Source organism: Thermomyces dupontii (genome assembly GCF_041956625.1).
Source record: "Thermomyces dupontii strain NRRL 2155 unplaced genomic scaffold VTN31scaffold_1, whole genome shotgun sequence".
Lineage (NCBI taxonomy): Eukaryota > Fungi > Ascomycota > Eurotiomycetes > Eurotiales > Trichocomaceae > Thermomyces > Thermomyces dupontii.
The window spans coordinates 4,729,879-4,755,182 of NW_027192307.1; the positions used below are offsets into that span (position 1 = coordinate 4,729,879).

The 25,304-nt window shown below is 53.4% G+C and overlaps 10 protein-coding genes across 10 annotated transcripts; 3 read left to right on the top strand and 7 right to left on the bottom strand.

Annotated features, from left to right (window-relative positions):
* Positions 1-2,097: 2,097 nt before the first annotated feature.
* On the top strand, positions 2,098-4,199 carry VTN31DRAFT_1784 (uncharacterized protein; the record flags this gene model as incomplete). The annotated part of the gene is made up of 7 exons (XM_069401879.1): positions 2,098-2,375; positions 2,439-2,549; positions 2,615-2,651; positions 2,717-2,891; positions 2,957-3,200; positions 3,300-3,611; positions 3,674-4,199. 7 exons carry the CDS (start codon positions 2,098-2,100, stop codon positions 4,197-4,199), a joined length of 1,683 nt encoding a protein of 560 aa, XP_069264640.1.
* Positions 4,200-5,580: 1,381 nt separating this feature from the next.
* VTN31DRAFT_1785 (uncharacterized protein) lies at positions 5,581-7,048 on the bottom strand (the record flags this gene model as incomplete). The annotated part of the gene is made up of 2 exons (XM_069401880.1): positions 5,581-6,351; positions 6,404-7,048. The coding sequence occupies 2 exons, from the start codon at positions 7,046-7,048 to the stop codon at positions 5,581-5,583; spliced, it is 1,416 nt and encodes a 471-aa protein (XP_069264641.1).
* Positions 7,049-7,617: 569 nt separating this feature from the next.
* VTN31DRAFT_1786 (uncharacterized protein) lies at positions 7,618-9,916 on the bottom strand (the record flags this gene model as incomplete). Its single annotated transcript, XM_069401881.1, has 4 exons — positions 7,618-7,693; positions 7,759-8,656; positions 8,709-9,345; positions 9,398-9,916. 4 exons carry the CDS (start codon positions 9,914-9,916, stop codon positions 7,618-7,620), a joined length of 2,130 nt encoding a protein of 709 aa, XP_069264642.1.
* A 687-nt stretch (positions 9,917-10,603) lies between these two features.
* VTN31DRAFT_1787 (uncharacterized protein) lies at positions 10,604-14,103 on the bottom strand (the record flags this gene model as incomplete). Its single annotated transcript, XM_069401882.1, has 3 exons — positions 10,604-11,202; positions 11,257-13,986; positions 14,052-14,103. The coding sequence occupies 3 exons, from the start codon at positions 14,101-14,103 to the stop codon at positions 10,604-10,606; spliced, it is 3,381 nt and encodes a 1,126-aa protein (XP_069264643.1).
* Positions 14,104-15,273: 1,170 nt separating this feature from the next.
* On the bottom strand, positions 15,274-16,376 carry VTN31DRAFT_1788 (60S ribosomal protein uL18; the record flags this gene model as incomplete). The annotated part of the gene is made up of 3 exons (XM_069401883.1): positions 15,274-16,135; positions 16,189-16,226; positions 16,374-16,376. 3 exons carry the CDS (start codon positions 16,374-16,376, stop codon positions 15,274-15,276), a joined length of 903 nt encoding a protein of 300 aa, XP_069264644.1.
* A 297-nt stretch (positions 16,377-16,673) lies between these two features.
* VTN31DRAFT_1789 (uncharacterized protein) lies at positions 16,674-17,492 on the bottom strand (the record flags this gene model as incomplete). The annotated part of the gene is made up of 2 exons (XM_069401884.1): positions 16,674-17,393; positions 17,442-17,492. 2 exons carry the CDS (start codon positions 17,490-17,492, stop codon positions 16,674-16,676), a joined length of 771 nt encoding a protein of 256 aa, XP_069264645.1.
* Positions 17,493-17,906: 414 nt separating this feature from the next.
* Positions 17,907-18,729, top strand: VTN31DRAFT_1790 (uncharacterized protein; the record flags this gene model as incomplete). The annotated part of the gene is made up of 3 exons (XM_069401886.1): positions 17,907-18,069; positions 18,121-18,289; positions 18,345-18,729. The coding sequence occupies 3 exons, from the start codon at positions 17,907-17,909 to the stop codon at positions 18,727-18,729; spliced, it is 717 nt and encodes a 238-aa protein (XP_069264646.1).
* A 167-nt stretch (positions 18,730-18,896) lies between these two features.
* On the top strand, positions 18,897-20,149 carry VTN31DRAFT_1791 (uncharacterized protein; the record flags this gene model as incomplete). The annotated part of the gene is made up of 3 exons (XM_069401887.1): positions 18,897-19,511; positions 19,567-19,627; positions 19,692-20,149. The coding sequence occupies 3 exons, from the start codon at positions 18,897-18,899 to the stop codon at positions 20,147-20,149; spliced, it is 1,134 nt and encodes a 377-aa protein (XP_069264647.1).
* A 349-nt stretch (positions 20,150-20,498) lies between these two features.
* Positions 20,499-23,292, bottom strand: VTN31DRAFT_1792 (uncharacterized protein; the record flags this gene model as incomplete). Its single annotated transcript, XM_069401888.1, has 10 exons — positions 20,499-21,860; positions 21,915-22,052; positions 22,112-22,152; positions 22,198-22,369; positions 22,417-22,496; positions 22,542-22,602; positions 22,651-22,678; positions 22,737-22,979; positions 23,043-23,147; positions 23,225-23,292. 10 exons carry the CDS (start codon positions 23,290-23,292, stop codon positions 20,499-20,501), a joined length of 2,298 nt encoding a protein of 765 aa, XP_069264648.1.
* Positions 23,293-23,763: 471 nt separating this feature from the next.
* VTN31DRAFT_1793 (uncharacterized protein) lies at positions 23,764-25,247 on the bottom strand (the record flags this gene model as incomplete). Its single annotated transcript, XM_069401889.1, has 9 exons — positions 23,764-23,839; positions 23,887-24,070; positions 24,120-24,198; positions 24,249-24,605; positions 24,655-24,754; positions 24,801-24,844; positions 24,906-25,035; positions 25,091-25,138; positions 25,192-25,247. 9 exons carry the CDS (start codon positions 25,245-25,247, stop codon positions 23,764-23,766), a joined length of 1,074 nt encoding a protein of 357 aa, XP_069264649.1.
* Between the last annotated feature and the right edge of the window lie 57 nt (positions 25,248-25,304).

A 25,304-nucleotide genomic window follows, 5' to 3' on the forward strand; every position in this document is an offset into this window, starting at 1 on the left:
GGTGACAAGCTGGGCCGGGTGAGGCTCTGGCTGTCCTATACCTCCCTCCCATTTACCTACTGTATGAGCCAACTGCTACTGTACCCAAGAACGGAGTACTAGGGCCTAGTATTGATATCAGTGATAGGTAACCCACCAAGATCCGGTCACGGAACTTCTGACATCGCATCTGATCGGATCAATCGCCCATCAGAATTCAAAATTCCAAATGAGAACGGAAGAGGAGTAAAGATAGGAGAGTTCGAAAGAGTACTGAAGTTTCAGAGGTACTGTCGAAGGACTACCCTATGGACGAGTACTACCTAGCGAAGTGCGGAGTACAAAGCAAGGTTGTTGTCTGTCGATTGAGGTCGGAGAGCCTTGATTAGACCTCCTGCTAAGACGCTGAAGCGCAGAAAGTTCGCGACATTAACCAACGGAAGAATATCAACGTGGATTGATTGTGGAGAAGCTGGAAAGTTTAACCTAATACCTAATGTACGGAGTGGAGGCTCCTATTTACGAGGTCTCCATCAAAAGTTCTGTCACCCCTTCCGGCCAATGTCTTGGCACGTAATTTATATTATGTAATTATATGTAGCTAGCCTATAAGGAAGGTACCGAGTCCAAGCATTCGTACCAGGTACCTCTACGATCTCTACGTGACACGGATTATTCTGCTTGTGGGTTAGGTTACCCTATAAAGACCATGAAAAGTAATCTTCATGCTTAGTAGTAAACCTGCTGTTTTGTTTACTGATGATCTTGATTCGTTGCTAAATGTCTACTTGCAGTAATGTTTACGTTATCAAGGTACCTGGTACCTGGAGCAAGTACGAATATTGTGTACTTTCCATAAATGGATAGGTGTTCTTGTATATTACAAGCCTATCACAACATTACACGACCAAGGGGGTGACAAAACTTTTGATGGAGACCTCGTACAATATGCAATTTTCCTATTTACACGGTGTACTAGCCTCATTTAGTATCGCCTTTCCCAAGCATAGTGTAAATAGGAGCCTCCCTCCGTAGTTAAGAAATCATACACTATCTAAGCCTTAACGGGTAGCACACGCATGAACTAACCGTTAAAGGTGGGGTTGGATACATCCTCGTCTGTTATTGGTCAATATATTAGTAAGCATCTTGGCATTTTTCCTGACCGAAATTTGTAACCGAAGAAAAACCCTGTAACTAGTTAACTAGTTATTTCAAAATTCGGTAATTTTGCGGGATTTTTTAAATTTCACCACCCTTAGTTGGTTCAGGACTGAGCCCAGGCAAAACACGCCATTTTGGATGAAACTGGGGATCTCCGACACCCCACTGAAGATGATTCCATCTATGGGTAATACATACAGTAGTCAGCTAGGATAGGGTGATAACCTCAAAAATCCCATGAAAGAACTTCTACATCGCACTTCCACCAACTTTCCGAACGAGAACAGGAGCCAAAATAGAAAAGTTAAAAAAAGCACCTTACTAAGTAACTAGGCCTAGCCTAGTATTACTCCTTCAAGTTTGAGGGGTCGTCATTCTGCTGGCTAGGGTTTCTGTTCATCCGAGAATAATAATGGAGGGCGCCTGTCCTTCTTCACAGGTTCCTAGGGTAGACGTCCATCTCAAACCACTGCACCGGTTCCGGCCCCCTGTACAAACTGAAGTTTTTCTTACAGATTAATGTAAAATTAGTTACTCATGTACTATGAAGTCTCTCCCAGTCTCTCTTAGCTACCCTCTAGGGACATTCGTTACATCGGACATCTCCAAGCTCGGGATTTCACAGTTCCAGACTCTTGAGTTACCTCCAACAACTTGCCTAATTGCTGCTCTCCAATTCGATGATCATCGTTCAGCCCCCAAAACTTTTGTGGCGACAGTACATCATATTGTGGATTTGATCACGAGCCAGCACAATGGTGATGGGCATGAAACTGAACGATGATGCTGGAGACCCCGGGAAATCCGAAGCAGGAGAACGCCATGATATTAATTTTAACGCCCACCTTGAGTCCTCCATTGTCCACCTCAACATACCTTTGCTCATCCTTTTTGGATTCATAAAACAATTGCCTGATTAAGAGCTCCCGCATCTGCATCAGCAGAGCAGGCAACATGCGAGCATTCTGGGTTTGGCTCACTATTTGCCTGGCATGGGTCAAGGCACAACCTCCTCCGAATGAGAATGATCCGGACGTCCTCCACCTGCCTTCTTCGTTACTCGACGACGCTGCTCGAAAAAGGATACTCAAGACCTGTGATGATCCGCTTGCTCGGTCTGTCGATCAAGATCCAATGGCCGTTTGGGAAGGGCTCGGCTGCTTTGAACTTCATGGCATTCTGGATTACGATTGGTATTCCAATCAGAGTAACACGCGGCTCTCTTATGTCGAGTATGGACCCTTTCTTGCGCGCAACGGCTCCGATCATGGCAGCTGACCGCGCATCGAATCCAGATACGTTTCAAACAAGATCCATGGTCCGCCCAACTGGCGATGCTATCAGGTAGATAATGACGAATGCAACGATGCAAGTGTCCAGTGTGATGATACCGCATTTGTGTGTGGGTAAGACAAAACGCGAGTTCATGTACGACATCTAGCAGACATAAGTGCTGACAGAAACATGGAAGACACATGATTCTGAACTCTTTTGCGAATGTTCATTCTGTGGGTAGCTGTCTTAAGAACATCTCTGATGCATTGCGTACAATCTTACTGACAATCTGATTCAGATGTACCACCGCGCTTGGCAAGCTATAAAGTCTGCTCACGACGATGTCCAAGACAAAGTTCTAAGCTTCACCGATATCTTTGCTCCTGAAGTCAAGGTATTCGATATTCTGGGAGATATTCTCATTCCCATTATAACTGTTGGCATTGGAGTAGTCGGTGAAGCGTCTTCGAAGAGTAAGTTGACATTGAACACGCCATGGAGTGAAAGAGTAGATACTGACGCCCTGCACGTTTTTCAGTTTTGGACTCGGTGCTGGATCATTATAAGCAGATAGAAAAACTGAATCGAGAAAAACGGAAGGGTAAGCAGCCAGCGACGGGAACAGACGACGCGGGCCAATCGGGGCAGACTGGAGGGGCAGGGGACGATAAGGAACAGGCAGCTCTGGACGCAAAGTACAATGCTACCAAAGGCAGAATCGTGAATGGCGTCGTGTCGGCTGCCGGTATGGGCATGCCCTATGGGTTGATTCATCTGCCTGCGTAAGTCCTCCCTATTCACCACACTGGACTGGCCCGCTTCCTCTCTGCTTGTGATCGAAAAAGCTCAAGTATGCACCGTTAACCTGACAAACTACCTAGGCAGTTGACGGGAGAGTCGACGGATGCTAAGGTTTTCGCTCTTTTGGGCGAAGTATATCAAATTCTGAGGTCGAACCAAGAAAGACAAGTCGAATGGCTCTTCAATGGATCCACGACTAGCATGCAGGCCTTATGGAGGATGGTTGATAGTGGAACCTTCATGTTCTTTGACGGTAAAAAATCCATGATCGATTACTATGAGGAGGTAAAGAAAATGTTCTTTGCCGCACTGATTCCAGTCGTCTGGGAAGTGGCTCCTGGATACGAGGATGACCCGGAGAACAAAAAATATCACAGTACTCCCATGTTTCTGTAAGTGCTGCCTTAACCCTGGCCTTTGGATGAGGTATCAGTGGACTGATTTTTGAAATCAGCAAAACCGGCGGCAAATGTGGCGACAAAGCGCCATCGGAGTTCAAAAACAAGTATTATCAAAATAATAGAGACTTTGACGAAATCTGCTACGAGGGCGACCAATGGTTTATGGTCACTGTGGAAGCTTGGTCTTCGGGAGGAAGCGTCAATCCAATTTCGCATATCAGCCAGCCAGCAAGATGGAATTTCAAAATCAGAAAACTCCCCGGAACCGACGTGCTCGTGGGCGAGAATGGTTTCCAGGGAGTCACAGCGAAAGACATGCTTATCAGTGCTCTCGGAGCCTACAAGCGTTCGGGCACACAATTCTGGTCTCCAAACGGCTTATCGGTCGTCAACAAGGATGGGTCTAACTACGCGCTGCAATTTACCGAGGGTCTTCATACACCGGGCTTAGTTCAGATGCAAGTGTGCGATGACTTCCAAAAGATGCAGGAAGTCCTCGACAAGACCGTCGAACATGGATACGTCGTTACGAACGTCCAAAAGAGGGAGTTTCCTTGCGGTTTGGTCGGGAAGGTTTGAAGAGACCCCTTACGTCTACATTAGTTGTCTACAGGACTAGATCAATGTCGGTTCTGTGATGTCCTTACGATCCTGTATAGTTCAGGAGCAATGATTCATTATGAGTGTACTCTGTCAGATGTCATACGCATTTCAGTACCGCTATGATCAAGCTGTAATTATGGACTTGAAAGATTCAAATTAAGGATCATGCCTATGGTCATCCCGTGCTCTCTGATTTCGGAGAAGGTCGAATTGGTCCCAAACGTTCAAACGAGTGGACACAGCCTGAGGCTACAATGAACCGGAAATCGTTTTTGAAACTCATTTTGTCTCGATTTCGCAATTCAAACTGGCTACAGCATTGTGGCTTTTCTTCGATAAAACGTGATGTGTGGGACATTGTTCGAGAGCTGCGGATCAGAGGCTGCATGGAATGGCTATTGACCCAGAGACATATTCTAAAGATGGTTCAGGTCAATGTATTTGTTGATCCACGAAAGAGAAACGCTGCTCAAGCTGCAGCTTCCGCTGAGATTGGCAGACGCGTTCTGATTTACGCGCTGTTCAAGATGAACTTGGTATTCTTTGACAACGAAGGAATTCAGTTTTTTCCAGTTCTCGCCCTTCACATGAATCGGTTGCGGCAACGATCTTATCTTCACGACTGCATATGATACTTTAGCTGCATTACCGGAATTCTCTGCAAAAGTCTGATGTTTCGTTCCAGGGAAGCAGCAGTTCACCAACTTCTTTTCTAGGGCTTGAGCATCACGTGACTATACGACAACATCTCGAGCCTGCCGTCTCGTTCAAAGGTGAAATAGTACTAGGCCTATACAGTAAACATCCGATGGTTACCTGTTTCATATGACGCTAGTAGATCAATATGAAACTCACTTGATGATACTGGAACTGACCTTGGATGACATGAACTGACTGATGGGCAAGATCCACAACGATGGTGTAAACTTTCGGAGCTATCTATTATCGAGACTTTTCTTCGATCCAGTGAGCTTGCTATGTATCGGAATTCCAGTTCAATGCTAGAACGTGTGTGTAGTTTCCGGAAATTCCAAAAGGGACTTGAGAGAGAGCACGCCATCTACGATCAATTTCATAGTGACTCCGTCAAGGAATGGTGGGGATTGTCCCTGCTCCTTAACTCACGGAATCCTTACCCACAGCACCTCTACCCCTGCGAGTGCCAACCAGATTGTACGCGATACACAAGCCACGTTCAAAACTTTCCAATTGAAAGACCTTAACTGGGCCTTGAATAAAAGTAATGAGATGTGTCTACTATGCAGTCACCATCTACCTACCTAGGTAAGGTAAAAAAGGTATGCACCAAGCTTCCGGACAATCATCCCAGAATTCGAACAGCGTGGCAGTAACCCCCTCAATCCACCCTCACAAACCCATACCGGAACACATTTCCAGGATCAATCCTTTTCTTCAACGCCACCAAGTGCTCCCATTTCTCACGCCCATACGCCGTCCGCATCCCTTCCGAACTCGGGTCCGTCATCGCCGTATACGGGCCCAGCACCACGTCTTGCAGCTGCGACAGCTTCTCCTCCAGCGTGCTGCTCCATTTCTCCGCTGCGTCGTGCAGTTCCGGGACCGACGGCGTACCGACGATTTCAATCAGAAAGTGCGGGGTAGCGCGGAATGGGAACGTCATGTTCTTTTTGTCGTGGTAGTCTTGGGCCGCTCCCCTACACTGCTGCACGAAGATCCCCACGCCGGGATCCTTCGGCATAATCTCCATGCACTCCACCAGAGTCCGCAGCACATCGTCGGTGATGCGCCGCACCATCATTGATCGCGCACTGCCGTAGACTCGCTTGGGGAGCATGTTCATGACGAGTTCCTGCCATGCTGTCGTCCGCGAGGGGTGCACGTTGTCCATGATCAGCGACGGGGAACTGTACGCGCGCACATTTTCCCGCCAGCCGAGCCCTCGCTCGTGATCTCGGGACGACCATGAGAAAAGAGAGTTGAGCATCGGGCCGACCTCCGGATGCATTGTGATCAGCCAGCCGAGCCCGAGATCCTCTTGGGGGTATTCCGGGTCTTCATCCTGGGCCTGCAGCAGGCGTTGGAAGTAGGAGGTGAATTCCTGCTCGGGGTTTTGGGCGCTGAATGCGATTACCCCGTAGAGCATGTCCTAAGTACGTCAGCCACGTTGTTCCTGATGCTTGGGGAGTTGGGACTTGTACCTTGTCCGCTTCGTAGACTCTCACGTCCATCTCCACCACCACACCCCAAGACCCCGCGCCGCCCCCCCGCAGCGCACTCAGAAGCTCATCGTCCGCCTCGACGATCTCGCCGCGCGCATTCACGACCCGCGCCCCGACGATCTGGTCCACACCCAGCCCGTACCGCCCATTCATCAATCCATACCCGCCCGTCGTCGCCCATCCGACGTACCCCACCGACGCCACCGCCGGATACGTCGTCGCCAGCCCCGCCGGCTCCAGCACCGCGGTCAGCGCCCCCGTCGTCACGCCGCCGCCGATGGTTGCCCGCCTGCGGTCCTCGGATATCCGGACGCTGTTCAGCGCGCGGATATCAAGAACCAGCGCTCCTGACGCCATACTGCGCCGGTGTGAGTCGTGTCCGCCGCTCCGCACGGTGACCGGCAGGCCCCGCTGCGCGGCGTACCGCACTAGCTGCGCTACCTGAGCGGCGGTCTGTGGCCGGGCTATGGCCAGCGGTGTTGTGTTTTCGGGAACGAGGGTCGTCGGGTAGAGATTGTAGGTTTCATGAAGAGTGTTGTTGGTCGCGTCTATGGGTAGGTCGATTGGGATGTCTGGATGTGCATCAAGGAGACTCTGGACGGTATCCACGGTTGCTGTTTCCATGGTTGCTCTACTTACGGTTCGAATTGCTTCGAGGTTTGTAATTTGAGTGTAGGGTCAGGTTGTGTATCATCGTGGAACTGGTGCGATCTGATGCATCTATATAGTACCTACTAACCATTCCTCGACTACAAACCAAACTCGATCTATCTCATACCGCCTCATCAGTAACAAAATACTACTCGTACATGTACAGCCATGGATGAGAGCTGAAGAGCGCTCAAAGAGAAGAACCGAACACGGACATCCAACCAATCGCCGCGAGTAAACGGCATGTAACGACAGGATGAGTTCGATAATCATGTGGAATGGAACGTGAGGACGTATAGAGAGGCCAGAATACTCTGCCTGCGCCTCGCTCTACCTCCAGATGTGCCGTTGGAGACGTAGCATTGAGACACATGCCGCAGAAAGGTGCATCTGGCAACAAGGAATAGACCGCCGTCAGTCGATTAAAGGGGCAATGCGATTGGTCAAACGAGCTGCTTTATTCGACTCAATGACTCATCAGCTAACAGGTATCATTATATAGCACACCATTGATCAGAGTATTTATAATGATTACAGTTCTATCATGACGTCAGCTCGGCGATTTTCCGTTCAATGTCCGGCACAGCCCTGAGCTGTAGCTCCAGTTCCTCCTTCTCACTGCAAAGCGGTCAGTAACACTCATCATCCAAGGGGGCAAAACACAACGATTAGGTTAGACTCACTCTTCCAACTTCATCCGCCGCTCCCAGTCAAGCTTCGTAAACACGTATCCACCCTGCCCGTCAAACTGTAGGATCATCTTGTGGTATCGCCACAGACTACGCCGGTGCGACACCGTCATCAGCGTGATACCCAGGTCCTTCGCCGTGTCGTACATGACTTTCTCAATCTCTAGCGTCACCGACGACGTGCACTCGTCCAGGATCGCAAACTTGGGCCGGTGGTAAAACAGCCGTGCCATGGCAATTCGCTGCTGGAGCCCGCCCGACAGCACGTCGCGCCATTCCTCCTCGGCATCCCAGCCGTTTGGTCGATCCAACAGGGACGAGATTTCGAGCGTCTCCAAGATCGACTCTAGATCCGTATCTGTTGTCCCCTTGGCCTGCATCTCTTTGATTCCGTCCGGGTAGATGATTTGCTGTCGCAGGCTGCCCCGCGAAAGGTAGGGCCGCTGCGGGATGTAAAAGATGTCCTCGGGAGCCGGCTTCTTGACCTTGCCGCCGTACACCGGCCACAGCCCGCCGAGGATTCGGAACAGTGAAGATTTTCCACAGCCGTTGGGGCCCACAATAAGCAGATGGTCACCGGGGTGAACCGTGAACGATAGTTTCTTGACGAGAACATCGCCGTTTGGCGAAACAATCGGAACATCAACAAATTCGATCGACTCGCTTTCCTCAACCGTGCCTCGTCCGGCGAGCACGGCGGCATTTTCCTCTGTCGACGCGGACGAGACCAGCTTCTTCTGGAACCGCCCAGCTGCCACGTCCTCCATGACATCGAGCAAAGACGTGACTCGGGCCGTGTGCCCAGCCAGTTCGGAGATCTCCTTGTACGAGAACATGACTCTGCCAAAGGCGTCGGATGCCGAAAGCAAGAGACGCCGATTAGTGATAAAGCCTATTGGGGTTAGCTGTGCATGCGAAGGGCGAAGCACGTCGGGGATACGTACTCTCTGTCCGTTCACCCACGGTCTGACTGATCTGACCTGGGATCTTGAAGAACACCGGCACACTGCATAGAATCAACCCAAGGGCACCCCAGAAGTACTTGACGACAAAATCCTCCATGAACCCGTGATACAGCCGTCGGCGCAGGATGCGATTGATGTGCTTGATCAGGGTGAAATATCCTTTATCTAGATTATCCTTTTCTGCCTCGTGACCGCGATAAAGGGCAATCTCTTCGCTATAGTCGATTAACCGCGTATGCAAGAACCGGAAATCGCCCTCCAAGCGCGCCTCGTCGGCAACGTATTTGCCAAACGGCGGCGTCAGCATGCGCATGACGTTGGCGGACAACTGCACTATCAGCCCCATCATGAACAAGCCCTCCATGCCCACGTTCTTGGACAGTTGTCGGCCGTACAGAGCCATGTCCAGCATGGGCTTGGCCAAATTCGAGTAGAGCTCCGCGAGACTGTCAGAAAACCGCGCGATGTCGACGGTGACCATTTGATCCGGGTTCTGGATGCGGTCATCCAAAGCAGACAGCGCGTAGAAAGTCATATTCGACAGATACCGATCATGAACGTACTCAGTCAAGCGCTTGCGATATTGCAGCGCAAGACGACGTTGGTGATACGTTAGCTATTCTGTTCGTCAGCCTTGCCTACCTGCACCCAGCGGGGATGCGACGCACCATCGAATTTGTAAAAGTAGCCGGGACCGCCACAATCATCCACCACGCTAGCCCCGACAAAAACTCTCTCCCTTTCCCTCGGACTAGGTTGCTCACCAACCGGCCATCCAATTCCGCCACGTAGATACTCAGCATCGTCCTCAGAACCAAGAACACGCTATGGCTGAGCAGCAGCCGAGCCTCCTTACTCGTCGGGCCCGGTATGATAATCCGCAGGAGACGCAGTAAATTCCGGAGGAAGTCACGGTTCAACTCGACCCGTTTCTTTTTTCCCGACGCATCCGATCCGTCGCTGTCAAGACTGGCGGTGCCTGCGCGGGGGGGCGTCTCGGCTTGCCGCTGTGAGGCGGCTTTCTGCTCGGCGATGGCATTTCGTATCCGTTTTGCGAGTGCCAAAAACAGGGCGAGATAGACGCCGAATGAAATCGGCCGCCGGTGTTTGCCGTAAGACGAGACCAAGCGGGAAACGATCTGCCGCAGGGAACGGTCAGGGGGGATGAGTTTCGAGTGCGCGGCCATGGCGGTCGCTCATGGAGGATTTTGACAGGGGATGGAAAGGAGCTTTTGCCCTCGATTTGTTGCTGGAATGTGTTGACGGTGCTCACTTGATCGGCGACTCTTAAGCATGTGAATCCGACAGAGATTCCGAGGCTGATTAGTCAGCACCACTCTGGGATTCAACGGTGAGGTGCACCGCAGACATCTCCTGGACAGTCAGATTTAGCCTGCTGTAACTGAAGGCTGTAGTACGTAGGAGATAGACGCTACCCACCGGCTCATCAGGGGAAATTCAGTCAATCTTCAGGACAGAAGCAGAGTCGAAGTAGGATTGAATCGAATCACGTGACTATGACGTATACATAGGTGGGATCCCCTGGTTAACCGTCAGCACCCAACTAGTATTTCACGTGACACTGTAGCATGTGATTTGACCAACCTTGTATAGGTCATTAAGACCATGGTTCAGGCAGTAGTTGAAGTATCTCGTCAATAGAGTCGACAACTGATTCATATGTACAGCGATTAAACAATTACTAAGAAGTGATTACATGCATTACGATACATGGCTCATTGGCACAGTAATCTCCCGCATCCCCGGCACCACCACAACACCAAACAACCCCAGCAACCAAACCAACCCGCTCAAAGGTATCATACAAGAACGAGACACAATGCAAGGCTGAAAGAACGGAAACTCAAGCACAATCATGATGGAGACTCTCTCTCTGGGCTTTCAGGAGGTCGGATCCCCGCATTGATCTGGGCCGCAATCTGGCTCTCTCGGAACCGCTCAAACGCTTCGTGGTCGTGCTGCCGGATGGCCCAGAGATCCTCGACGGTAGACCCCAGCTCGGCGAGGACCTTGTCCGGGCCGATGCTCTCCACTTGCGACCGGATCTCGTCGCCTTGGATGCTCTCCAGTCTCTCGCGGAGGGCGTCGGCCAGGGAGTCGTCGCTGGATGCGAGGCTCGGTTCCAGCATATCCCGCCGTAAATTCTGGCCGATGCGATGGATTTGTCCTTCTTCGGACGTCATCGCGCGGGAGTGCAGAGATGTGTTGGAGCCGCTGCGGGACAGCCTAATGGCGAACCGATCGGTGTCGTCCTCCTCGACTGCCGTGTCGGCATCAGGTGCGGGACCAGGACGGGAGATGCCGCCACCAATGGTGTGCTCCCCGTTGACGTGCTCGGAACCAGCCTCGCCGGCCTGAGGACTCGTGTCCGGAGTGAGTCTACACTCGGGAAATTCGTCCTCGAACCGCTGAATCATCTTTTCCAACGTAGCATCCAAGAATTGCAAACGTCCTGCCAGAGGTCAGTCATATACCGGTGATCAGCCGCAGAGTAGCAAAAACATACGATAATTGTTGTCATTTCCGGCCTTGTCCTCCCTAACCAGAGCCATTTGTATCCTCGCTCGGATATTCCGCGCAGACCCCAAGAGGTTCTTGGACATATCCCGCGGCTTCTTCGCACTGATGGACGTAGACACCCGAGGTCTTGGAGTCGAGCGGCCACTGCTGGGCCGTGATATATCTCCAAGCTCTGGATGATGCTGGTCTACGTTGCCCAGGCACACTCCCAGCGCCTTTACCACGCCGGTTCCGCCAATAACGTAGTCCTCGTCGGGAGCAGACCCGTCATCGACTTCGTTAGTACCACCGACAAGATGCTGCAGCACCTCTGGAATAGGAACATCGGGTCGAGAATCGGAATTATCGGAATCACCCAGCTCCTCCATCGCGCCGAGGTTGCGCAGTGAGTACGCAACGATCTGCGAGGCAAGCGCCTTTACGACTTCGTTGCTCTCTGCGCTGGGGACCTCAATGTCTACGGCGATCAATGTCCGCGACACGCGAGTCGCAGCCATCAACGACGCATACACCGCACAGGCCTCCTCTTGGCTAGCCGGATCGGTGGCCGACGCCAGCTTCGCGATTTGAGGGTTCTCCAGAATGTTGATGTGGCACAGACGCGGGCATTCTGGCAGCACCTCAGCAAGGGCGATCGCGTGATCTGGTGACAAATCCACATTTGCAAGATGGATGCGCTTCAGAGACGGCATCTTTGGGAGGTACCGCCTGAGGGAGGCCAGTGCATCCGGCTGGCTCGTGAAAAGATCAGGATTGTGCGACAGGTCGACAAACAGAAGGTTTGGCATAGACACAAGCGCATGGAGTAAAGGATGGATATCTGTAGGCGCCAAGGAGCAGTCCGCCAGACTCAATGCCACGAGGAAATTCCCAGGGTTCATAGCGGGAATGAGAACGTCAACATTGCTGTTCAGATCATTCCCGCCCAGATCGATTCCCTCACACGAGCCAGACTGCAAATAGCGAACGACGTGTCCCAGCGCTTCCCGCGAAAGGTCGTTGTTCGCCAGTCCAAGACGTCTTAGGCCGAGAGAACTCGCCGCGTCACATATCCGCTCAACCGCCTCCGTCGATGGACGGCATTCGGCCAGCAGTAATTCTTCCAAGCGGTTCCCGCCGAAGCGATTCGCCAAAGACTCCGCGAATATCGAGGCAATGTCCTTGGTGGGTGTCTGAGAACGAAAAGACGGGCCATTCGGGGCGACCGGTGCCTTCGGGAACGGTACCCCGGAGAGATCGATCGCTTTGAGAGACTTGGAGAGGTGAATAAACAGGCAGATATGCCGCCAACCTTCAGGTCCGATCTTGGGGTTGTTTTTCAACGACAGCCTCTCCACGACGCCGAATCGGTGCTCCTTGGAGTTGTTTTGACCATCCCTCTTTGGAAGACGAGCCTTTCTTGCCTGCTGCATCGTCTTCGCTGCCAGTAGCCCAGCAAGGATGGACCTGACACCTTCGTCGGTGAGGTCGCAATTGTCCATGATCAAGGTCCGCACGGGGACGATGGCAAGCCAGTCGCTGAAGGTGACAATGTCTGACAACGACATTGAGAACCCCGACAGATCGAGACTCGCCACAGTGCCCGGAGCCTCAGCCAAAACCGAGTTCGGCGCGGTCATCCGCTCCAAGAGGCGTTTCAGAACTGGTGTTTCCCTCAGTTGGCAGCACCGGCGGTAGATCCGCACGGGATCCGTTGTGGGATGGCTCTGCGTCTTGGAACGATGTTGCCCTGAGGATGACGATGGCCGCGTAGTTTGTTCCTCCTCCTCGTTCAGCTTCAGCTGCATAGGTATAGAACCGTCCGCTTCAGCTTGTCTTCGTTTTCGCTCCTTACGCTCCTTGCGTTCCTCCTCAGCCTTCTTCTTTTTCTCCTGTTTCCTTGTGGGTTCTTTGGCTGGTTGCGCCGACTGTGACTCTTCATTCGGGGGGCTCGTGTCTGGAGACGACTTCTTTGATTTGTCGGAGCTCCTCTTTTTCTTTTCCTTGCTTTTTGACGACGAAGACTGAGCGCCACCGGTAAACGAATCATGTTCATCCCGATGCAAAACACCTGCGATCTCCACATCCACGCAAAAGGCCACCCGTTTGAGCTTTGCCTGATTTAGTTCCGGTATTCGACATCGGTCTCGATCAGGGTCAACGTTCATCACCCGGCGTTCACAGACGGCAGTGCCGGATGATTTTGACGAGATTCCCGCCGTTGAGAGTTTCCGCAGCGCGTTGGACAGAAAGGACGGCCCTTTAGGCGACGTCGAAGAGGGAATATTGTTCAAGTCACCAAGCCGGTCCTCTTTCTCCTTGGGAGAGAAGGATGCCCCAAAGGGATTATAGTCTGCCTTGAATATCGGCGGGCTGGCGGAATTGTCTTTCGCGCCATTCTGCGACGCTGCGGATGCGGATGAAGAGGAGAACTTGGAGCTAAGCGACGAGATCCACGAGCTCCGCCGGTTAGGGACGGGTCTTGGGGCGCTGCCTTTGGCCGACGAGGATGGCTTGAAGTCCGCCGGTTTGTCCGGTTCTGTCTTGACAGGCGACTCGGGCGGTATACTCTCGGGCGAAGAGCTCAACGGCGGTTCTTGGCCGGACTTGTGCGACGGTGCAGGGGTATCTTGCGCTGACTGCTCGGGCGATCTCCGCCCGTTGCGGCGGCGCGAACGTGAATTCTGCCTCTCGAGGTTTCCGGATCCATTGTTTTTGGGTGATCGCGACAAGGGATCTATATGATGGCGCATTCATCAGTCTACATCGGGATGCAAAAAAGGGCGGGAGCCAAGGGCAGACCTCGATGGGAATGATGCAGCCAGCTCACATCCACAGTTCCGATGCCATCCATTTTCGGACCTAAGCACACCTCATGCAGTTGGCCACAGCTGCGCGGGGAATGTACACTCTCCACAACGCAATGCAAGAGTTTGTGCGGTGACGTTAACTATTCCAAAACCACTTGTGCGGAGAAGCGGATCAGATCAAAAAGCATATATGCACGGATTTGCAGTCGGAGTTCCTTGTGCTGCAGCTCTGCACTCCCCCTGCCGCCGGTCAAGAGCGTCGGTGCGGCGAAAGATCGAAAATCACGAGGGGACGGCCATCACACCACCCGGTTTGTTGACCTTGTGATGGCAGACGAGGCGCACCTTTAACTATGCACTCGTACTAGACTGAATAATAGCCCAGTGGATCGGGACTCTGCGAGGATCTAACAGTGTGGGTCCGCTGATCATTGGGCAATGGATTCGCCCATCAATAACGAGCTGCGGAAGAGCACACACCCATCGTATGCTGAACAAGAAGGCACTGGTCTCTTGAGGAACTCTTGATCAATTCTTCTAAACGACAGAAGCGAAGAGAGCGGAGAGGTGCGCAAGGTCACTGTGGGAGTGGGTGAGGGGCGGCTCCCACTGTGGGCCAATCAGAGCCCGCGGGCATGGGCTTAGATCGCTCTTTTCCTTTCTGAGTTAGTATATTGCCGCCTCCTTGGTCAGGTGATTAGACATCACGTGGGGAGCTGCCTTCTTGGATTGGTATAACGTAAAAGATAGATTACTTTTAAGGTAAGTAGTTGTGATCTCATGGATATTCGCAGGACTCCCGAACTGCCGGAGTCTTCGGACAGCCCGGATTTGCAATTGCCCCGTCATCTGTTGGGCGGAATCTGCAGCTAGCCTAAAAGGGCAGTTGTGATTACATCAGCAAGATCCTCAACTAGGTTATCATTGCACGTGGCAATGTGATTCCTCAGGCATTCAGCTTAGCACCGAGCATGAAGAATCAATGGTCCTATGGAGGATGGACAACTCCTACGAAGTGAAGGACCGTCATGAACACAAAAGCCTGACATTACTGTATCCTTCTGAAACCGGCCCATTCCCATAACCATTCGCCATGACATGAACATGCAACAGACGATGAAATGTATCTAGTACGAGGATTCTCAGAATAGAATTGCATTTTTTTCTCACTGCTCCCCAGGATGATTTGAATTGACAGATTTCCTTGAGCCAACTTAAGCAGCCAGCTCGCGGATCTTCTCCTGCACACGACGCTTCTTCTCCTCGCGCGACAGCTTGGGCGTGCGGTACTTCTTGCTCTCCTCCTTCCAGAACTCCTTGGGCTTCTTCTCACCCTCATCATCGTCCTTGCGGAAGGGATCCTCGCGGATGGCCTTGTGCGCCTCAGCGTAGAGATCCTCCAGATCGCCGGCATCGATGCCGTCGTCAACGTAGCCCTGGAACTGCGACTTGAAGCGCTCCTCGTCATCGTCGGCCAGGGTCTCCATGTACTCGGCGACGTGGCCACCGAAGATGTAGCGGCGCAGCGTCTCGCTGTCGAGCTCCTTGGTCTCAATGTCGTAGCCGGGGAATCGCTTCTCGTTGTGCGGGATGTAGAGACCACCGTCGGAGGCGCCCTTCATCGCACCAAAGACGCGCGCACCGGTCGAGGTGCGGGCCAGACCAACGTCCAGGATGACCTTGAAGGGGCGGCGGGTGCCCTCTTCGGTCTCGGCCGCCTCGGTCAGGGTGTACTCGCCATCGGGCTCCTCGACACCCTTGAAGGTCTCATCCAGGCCGAGCTTCTTGAGGGTGCGGCGGGCCAGCAGCAGACCCGTGGCGTAGGCCGCCGCCCAGTTGGTCAGACCGTGCTTGATGCCGTAGCGCTTGAGTTCGTGCGAGTAGGCCGACGCAAAGACCTTGTCACCGCCAATTTCCGCAGTCACGATCTGGGTGATGATGTCACGGTTGGTGAAGCGGACGACCATGCGGTACTTGGGGGCGCCATATTTGTTCTTGGCCTGGGTGATCAGGCGCTTGCGGGCATAGTAGTCGGTCTTGCCCTGGCGGCGGCGCTTGAACTTGGTCTGGAAGCGGCTGCAAGAATATTAGACTAGAATCGAACAATGGCTCTGCGATGGAAGACTCACCTGTAGTAGGCGCTGTTCTTGACGACCTTGTGGAACGGCTACAACAACAAGCGAGTCAGCAATTGGCGCTTCAGAACCCCTCTACTCCGAAGCATCTTGCAAGACCCTTATAATGCAGTATGAGGGAATGAGGGAATGTCGCCCGGGATTGACCATCAGCCGGGCGACAATTGAGCAGCACTCACCATCTTGACGGTGGTCGAGGACTACACGGTCAACTCGGCGGCGTGGATGAAGAGGAAGGAATTGACGGTGGTGAGGTCGAAGAATTTGTGTGGGTGAAATTCGCTAAGCAATTGAATTACCCAATTGGGTAATAATTAGAAGTCAAAGTGTTCCTGGGTTTTGGGTTGGCGACGAGCCCACTTGGAACTTCACTTTCATTAAGATTACCATTATGACTTGGTATTAATAGTGACCAGAATCTCTGCAGAAGAAACACGACCTGGTTCGGGAAAAAATACTACTACTACTACTACTGTATTCTACAACCTTGACTGCTCCGTCTTTTCTAATAACTGCACACCCGTGACTCGCTCCAACTCCCGGACAGCCCCCTTGGTTTCCCCAAGAACCACTCTGAGCGTCCGAAACCCAACCTGCCTAGCCGCCTTCAGATTCTGTCCGATATCATCGAGGAACAGGACATCTGCGGGCCGGAACTGCGGTCCTCCACGACTCGCAGAGACCTCATTCGCACGGCTCAAGGCCAATTTGTAGATCTTAGGGTCCGGCTTCCGCAGCCCCACGTGCGCAGACGAGACGAAGAAATCAAACTGCGCATGGAGCTGGATCTTATCCTCGTTGAAAGGATGGCTTGGTGGGAAGATGACCGTGTTGGACAGCGCGCCCATGAGAAACCGGCCTGATGCTCGCAACTTTTTCAGAGCAGGGAACATGAACCGGTCTGGTTCGCGCGAGATGCGCATCATGTCCCAGAAGAGCACTTCTGTGTCGATCTGAGGTAGCGGTGGCAGTGGTGATGTCTTGCTGCCGCGCCGCTCGTGGAAGAGGGCCCAGAGATCCGGCCGATGTAGGTCATCATGGAAGCGCGAAAAGAATTCCCTGTCTAGTTTGATTTCGCCGCGCTCGAGTTGCTGCCAGCTACCGTTGGGTGCGACGCGTGAGATGCTGAAGTTCACCCATCCTATGGGGATGTTGTGTGCACGCTCGTAGTCTAGGATAGCCTGGAATGGGGATTCAACCTAGATCGCATCAGCCGAGGAATTGAGAAACGGCTTTTGGAATCTTACACAGACTCCGCCAATGTCGAACAGGAGCACTTGAGGAATGTCCGATGTCATTTTTGTACTCCTTCGTTTCCATAAAGTAACTGACAGACTGTGCAGCCGAATAGACAATTAGACATGCAAGTGTGCCTGGATATTTATTTCATATGAATCGGAGAAGTTGCCGAGGTATCCCAGTCCTCTTCATTGCCGTCAATACTGTATACCTTGGAAGCGAAGCAATTGCTATCTAAGCACTATGAGCGAGCCACCATCCTCACAGAACTAGAGAGACTAAAATCGCACTCTTCCTGCTAAGTGTTCTTCTTCAAGAGACGAGTCAATATTGTTCAATCTATCGGGCACACCGGAGGACCAAATTGGAGAGAGTTGCGCCTATCATCACGTGCGGATTTGATAAGCATAGATTGATTTGATTGCCGCGCATGGACGGTGGACGACAAGTCCGCAAACCGTCAAAATGCGACCATGGAGACCGCGCGTACAATAGCAGAGGCCAAAGCGGCCTTCCTCCGGAATCAGATCCAGATCCTCACAGCTCCAATTTCACCGCAAGAAGGATGGAGAAACTACGCGCCGGAGACGGAAGATGACATTAGCGATAAGGTGGTGGAGGAAGTTCTACAAAAGGGTACGACACGCAGACTGGAGGCAATGTGGTATACGTTCTAATATCAAATAGTGAACGCCCTTCTACGACAGCATAATCGCGTCGTCTACACGACGCAAGCCATTCATCATGTCGCGCGGCAAATTGAGAGTCTGTACTGGCAGTCTGTGCGGAGCGAAGGGCTCTTGCCGGAGACGTCGTCGAGCGGAGTGGAAGTCGGCTCGGACTTGACCAGTCATTTGTACGTGGAAAAGTCTCCGATTTCTGGTAGAGAGAATGGGCTAAAGGAGGGTTAGAGTGATCGAGAAACTCCCACCCCAGTACGCTGGAGATGACGCCTCGCCCGAAGACCGGCAAAAGTACGAAGCGCTGTACAAGCGGCTCGTGGAATTGGATCAACAGCGGCAGCGACAGCAACAGCGGCTGGCTCAGTACCGGCAACTTGAGGCTCTCCTGGCACCGCTGAAGGATCCCGTGGAGAACATCCAACCCAACCTGGTGACGCGGGATGGAGAACTTGTGAAAGAGATTGATCGAATGCGGATGCTTGCGGCACGGGTAGCAGGACGGGTCAGCCAGACGCAAGTAATGCACGAGGGGGATTGGACGGAGGTGTCGCGGACGGATCCAGAGAGTAAGCTAGCTGCAGTGCTAGAGAGTAGCAGTAGGGGGAATGTATGAATGATTTGCAAAATTTTCATCCGTGTGTGTGACCAGAGGATCACAGCGTGAGGAGTAGCTGTTCTTCCCAGGTCATCGTCTCTTCTTCCAGTTCCTCACTCTTCTTTCTCCAACGAAAGTGGTTCGCATCCTCACACGCCAGGCGGTGAGCACGGAATCGGAACATCATGCCCTCCGGCATCGCGCTAGGCCAGAAGAGGACGGCAGCTCCCAGGCGCTGCCGGTGCAGAAGGGTCGCGGAGGAGCTGTTCCCGGCCCTCGTCCGCCGCTCCGGCTCGACCAACATCGACTCGGTTGAACTGGAACGTTTCCTACGAGCACTTAGCGATCTGAGTGAGGAACTTCATATCTGCCGTGCTGGGCCTATTGCTTCTTCGGGTCACCCGCGACGGGCTCGCTTTCCGAGTCTCGCGGACGGCCTTTATCACTATCACTATCACTACTACTACAAGTACGATTGTGCCACTCGCAAGATTGATTCCACGATCGAGCGGTTCCTGAGCATGGCTGCCAACGGAGGCTACATGGACAATTCGCCGAATCCGGCGGTTGGCCCTATGGGGGGTCGCCAGAGCCAGACTCCTTCGCCCGGTCCGCAGCATGGCATGGGCCCGGCCAACGGCGTGGGCGGCGGGGGCAGCGTGTTGCCCAATGCAGCCACCAATGCGGGCCATCAGATGGATCTGCATCACTTGTATGAGATGGTGGTGGAGCTTGGCGAGGTGCTCAAGCATAATCGGGAGATGACCAGGGGGATTGTCAAGAGCGCTGAAGAGATCATGGTAAGCTCCCGAGATAAAAATATCCACGATTTGACCATGGAGTCTAACAGACCAGCGCCGTGCCACCGACGAGGGAACCAATCCGACTCTGCAGCAGATGAGCGGAGAGTTGACAGGTGAGTTCCATCTTAGCAAGCGCTTTTCAAAAAAATATCCAATCCCAGAAAGCTAATTGAGCAGCCGCCCGCATCGCCGAACTCGAACACGCCCTCGCCAAAGAACGCCGCACCGTCGAAGCCCTGAAACGCGAACAGGAGGAAAACATCAAGCTCCTCCGCGAGTACGAGGACACTGTCGGCGTCATGCTCGAGCAGATCCGCAACTACTGCCAGAACATCAACATGCAGTTCCTCGCGCAGAAGCGTCACTACAACAACCTGCTGCAGGCCGAACGTGACGCGCACCTGCAGAGCCGCCTTGACCGCGACGCCTGGCATGCCAAGACCATGCGTTGCGCGGAGCTCATCCGGGAGGCCTATCGTATTCGCTGCGAGGAAGATGATTTACCGATAAGGATCATCTCGGGTCTGCAGAACGAAGTGCGTGCCTACCGCCAAGCTCTCGGCCTGGAGCCGGAGAAGCCCGAGGAGGAGACGGGATGGTTATTCCTCAAGGACTTGCCGCCGACTGTCGATTAAAAATCAGTTTGGATCGGTCTTTCTCTATATGGTGTCCGGCGTTGTTTGCATTTACGATTTGATTCTGATGGCGTGTGTTTTATTTCCTTTCCCTTTGATCATACATGGTGTGCATGTGGTGAAGGCGTTTGGGATGGGAACGGTCCTACCTACACTACTACTGGGTGATCTGATACAAAATGACCTGCGACGGCATGCATGACCTGTATTCATGACGAAAGCAACTAATCCCTAGTGTATGACTGAAAGTCGAACGGTGTATGTACTCTGTTCTAGCTAATTATGTATGCAAGTCATGCACCATACTACTACATTACATACAACACGCAAGGGACGTACGAGTAGTTCCTCATCGAGGCGGTGGCGTCGGCGTCGGCATCTCACGACCAGATCCAGACCCCGGACAATCAGGCTCATTCGTATTCTTCTCCTCCGACTTGTCCTCCAGCGCAATCTGCGTGAATCCCTCCTCTTTCTCCTTCTCCTTTTTCTCAGAGGAATCAGTAGCCGCCGCGGTGTCGCTGCCAGTAGAAGAGGTGGTGCTCGTCCTTAGAGTCGTAGTAGAGGCGTCTTGTTTTTCTTCTTTCGTTTCCGGCCCTCGCTCCGGGTCCTGGGTTGGCGTCGGCTGCGGCGCATCATCCGACGATTCGCTATTCCGTTCTTCTCTTCTCCCGCGGAGCACGCTGCTCCATCGCTGCCATCGCCCACTGTTTCGTGCTTGTCCCTGTTGACTCGATACCGAGTCCTCGCTGCGGCGCGGCGCCGCGGGAGTGGTGCTCTCCGCATCTGGACGCTCGTTTACGCTGGGTAGTGTGCTGGTGGATGGCGAGTTGAGAGGGCCAGGGCCCGGAGATGTTGGGGTGGTCGACCGCCGCTCTGCCCACTCCCGCCGTCGCTCGCTCGCCCATGTGCTCCAGGAGTTGAAGTATGCGCTGGCTTTTTGCCCTGCGCTGCTGACTGTGGCTTGGGCCTGAGCGAGGTCGACGGATCGGCGGCCGGAGAACCATGAGCTGGAAGATTTGGAGGTGTCTTTATCGTCTTGGTCTGGGACCGAGTCCTCGCTGGCTTTTTGTTGTTGTTGTTGCTTTTCCTCGCTTCTCCGGCGTTGGGATTCTCGAAGGGCTTCGATGTCTGCCCAGAAGCTGTTGAGGGCTTCGCTGAAACGTTTCTGCCCCGAGGCAAGCGTCTTGTTGAGTGCTTCGCGGCTTTCTCGCACCCGCTCGTCTAGGTGCAGGTCAGCGATCTGCTGCGCGATGCGCCGCTGGACATCTTCGATCGTCAGCCCGCCGGCGCACGGATGGCGGGGCTCCACGATGGAAAAGAGGAGCGCGTCCGACGTTAGACGTCGGAACAGTGCGTAATTGGGCGTCGTGCGCCATCGTGCCAGGAACTCCGGGTTGAACTCCGCCGACGGGTCGCCTTCGATGTCGGTGCTCGGCGGTAATCCACCACCACCACTCCCTGCCGCCGCAGGGCCGGATTGCTCTGCGTAGTTGACGCATGACAGTAACGCGAGAAGGTACTCCTCAAACTGCATCCGGATAAACTCCTCCGAGCCCATGTACCCGTGCGTCTTGGGCTGGGAAGGGTGCGACTCATCCCAGGTCTCGTTGACGGCCTGGGTCAAGAAGTCGATCCAGCGCCGGTCAGCCGGCGTCAGAGACAAGGCGCTGCGCAGAGATGGTGAGATGGTGATGGTCCCATCGTCCAACTGCCAGAAATTAGCCGAGAGTCAAAGAAGAACGGGGTTTGGAGAGGAGCAGACATTAACCAAGACATCGCTATATCGATCCTTTTGCTGTAGCAGTAATGAATTCGTCGAGCCAACGACGTACGATTTCGTCCCGTGGTCGGCCAGCAGATCCAGCTGCTGTAAGGGCGTGTACGGACCAAAAATACTCCCCTGGACAGCGCACAGGTCAATGTGGTGCCCGATATACAAGAACGCCGTCCGGCATCTACCTTGCCAAAGATTTGCAACGGGAGACCCATGTAGGCGAGCACTATGCCGGGTCAGCATGCTCCTTGGACCACCCGCAGCCACATACACGACTGCCGCTCGCTCGTCTTGAGCGAACTAGGTTTCTCCACCGTTTGCGCGTACGAGTCGAATGACGGATCGGCACAGTCTTGCAGTTGGTTCATCAATCCGGGAATCAGCGAGATCAGCGAGAATTGCATCATGCATAACCGCTCGCATCGGGAACCGAAGAACAGCATCTGACGGGGTCAGACGGGTCCGACCTTTCGACGTGGGATACACACACCTTGGGCTGGAGGAGCAGACACTTGAACAGAACCAACGTCTGGTACTTGAATTCGTGGATCATTTCTCGCAGGGACAGACCTGTCTGGTCAGCGCCGTCCACCAGAGGGGGACGGATCAACCTACCCAGACTATGGTCCTTTGTATCCTCACTTCGTAGACTGATGACCAAACTCTCCCGGAATTTCTGCCCCTGATTAGCATTCTCCCTACCACCCAGCAAGCGCGCGCTCACCCTGAGGATCTCAATGTCGGAAAAGTCCCTGCCGACAGTCAATGAACCGGCCGTTTTCGAGATTCAGAGTGTTAGATCCCACGCACCGCTGCGCAAACCATGCAGACGTCACCATCGACAACTTCTCCCTCAACGGACCAAAATGCTCGGGGCTATCCGTCACCACAACCACCGCCTTCTGCACCGTAGACCGTGTCACATCCGGCGGGCAGTGAATCAGCGAGCTAGTTGCGATCTGTCGCGTGCACGAGATGCCAAACAGCGATGTCGCGGGCTTCGTCGGCGTTTCGGCGCGTCGTAGGGTAAAGTATGAAAATTCCTCGGTGGCTCTGCACGGTCATACCGGTTAATCCAGCTCCAGCACGTTTGTGTCGTCGGAAAGAAACCCATACGTATGGGCGCCATCGGACAAGGCCATGAACGGGAGCAAAGACCAGTCATTCTCAATGGCGGGATTCGACCCTGGTTCGGCCAGGCAGAGTTCAATCTCAGGGCCCCTGGAAATCGATCCTCCGTCAGCAATTTGATTTCCGGTTATTGGCGACTTGTCAGTGTATTTCGGGAGAGCTCCCACCTGGCATGGTGAAAGTCAATCACCAATACCACGGGCTCCTGGCGCACATCGCGCGGTGTGGTAGCCATCGATCGATCGATCCGACAGGGCGACCGTCTCGATGGTACGTGAAATCCGAATCGGTGAGGCGAGGGGTGTGTCCCAAACTCGCCGGCGGAAAAGAACTTAACCCGAGTGGGCCCGTACGGGGAGTTGATCTAGCGATGATTTTACCTCCCGCTTGGCGGGTCGGACACTATCGCGTGTTCTACAGCGGGGATGACAATGTCGTCCAAGTGCTCTGCCCATTCCTTTCAAGCACTTTTGCTCTATATACCGTCGAACTCGCAGCAATGACACAGTTTATACAGAGTAAATCCTCCACCAACTCAAAACAGATTTCATACGCCTCTTGTCATCCGCCCAACCAGAACAGAAGCATCGAAATTATCCAGTATCCAGTAAAAGGCAACGCAGGAAAACAGTCGATACAGGGCATCTCGCGTATTCCAGGAAAAGACGTTCCTAGGCATGGAAGCAAGAGAGTACATGTCACACGATCACGTTTGTTGCATCGATGCCTCGGGCATTGCAGCTGACTGGTCGATGTTGTGATAGTCGAGAATCTCCGAGTACCTAAACTCGAGTCAGCCATGCTCCGCATGGTCATGGGTGGAGCGTACATCATGATTTTCCACGTGTCTACTGGAAGGTCGGCGTCGTTGAACGACCAGTCGAATTTCTCCTCGGCCTCCGGCTCGTCTGTAGGATCGTGATACGGCGCGAGGTATTCGTGGGCGAGGGCATCAGCGGCGCGGATCCGCTTCTTGGGATCGAACACGAGCATCTTCTCAAGAAGGTCCACCGCTACGCAACATCAGTAGATACCCCAGGAGATTTGGGTAGGAAAACATACCGGCTGGGTCGGCATTCTTGAACTTGTTCGCCAACGGCTGTCGTTCTCGCTTCGGCAAAGATTGCACAAAGCGCAGGGTCTATTACAGTCAGCAAGATTTCCGCAATTGTTGGGCCGGGCAATTATTACATTTTCGCTGCCGATCGTTTTGATCACATCATCGGGTGGCGTGCCCAGGAGCTCCGTGATGATGGAGAATTGGTTGACATGATCTTTCCCGGGGAAGAGTGGTTTCCCGTCGATCATTTCGGCAAAGATGCACCCGGCGCTCCAGATGTCGACTTCGACATCGTACTTTTGCCAGGTCAGCATGATCTCGGGCGCTCGGTAGTATCGCGTCGAGACGTAGCCCGTCATCTGCGGATCTTGGATGCGTGCGAGGCCGAAATCGCAGATCTTGAGATCACAATTCTCATTGATCAGGATATTGCTGGGTTTGAGGTCGCGGTGTACCACACCGGCGGAGTGGACATATTTCAGTCCGCGCTGCGACGGTCAGCGGCGTACAACGTATCATGCAGCGTTCTCGACGCACCAAGATCTGGTAGAGGAAGTATTGGATAAATTGCTTCTCGAGCGGGCGCGATGTCAGTAGTCGATGCAGATCGGTGCCCAGCAGCTCCGTCACAAAGTAGCTGTCTCGGTTAGCGGATGCGACCGTGGCCAGCGAACCCAGCGTACATGTCTTCCAACGGTGAGATGAAGATATCGCTCAAACTGATGATCTGCTCCTGGTCAGCAACCCGCGATTCGTTTCCATCGATAGATATCCCCGCCACCGCTCACATTCTCATGTTTCAGGTGCTTGAGCAGCTTCAGTTCTCGATACGTGCGTTTGGACAACACCGGCGTGCTGAACGGTTTCATAATCTTCTTCACCGCCACGGATTGTCCGGTCAATTGGTCCCGTGCTGAGCTGTATCCCGACAGGTCAGTTCCGTACTCTGCCCGCTCCAATCGACACTGCCTACCAGACCAGACCGAACGCGCCCATGCCCACGGGCTGGAGATCGGTGTACCTGCGTCATCCCGTCAATTTCGGGCTCGGGCCATCCGGTGCCTGCGACTTTACCGGCTGGTGATCTCGAAGGTGGTGCCGAAAATCTGGGCCCGCACGAACTCGGCCATGGTGGCGGGCGGGGGGGGGGGGGGAAACGGGATCGGTCACGATTCAGCTCACCCACT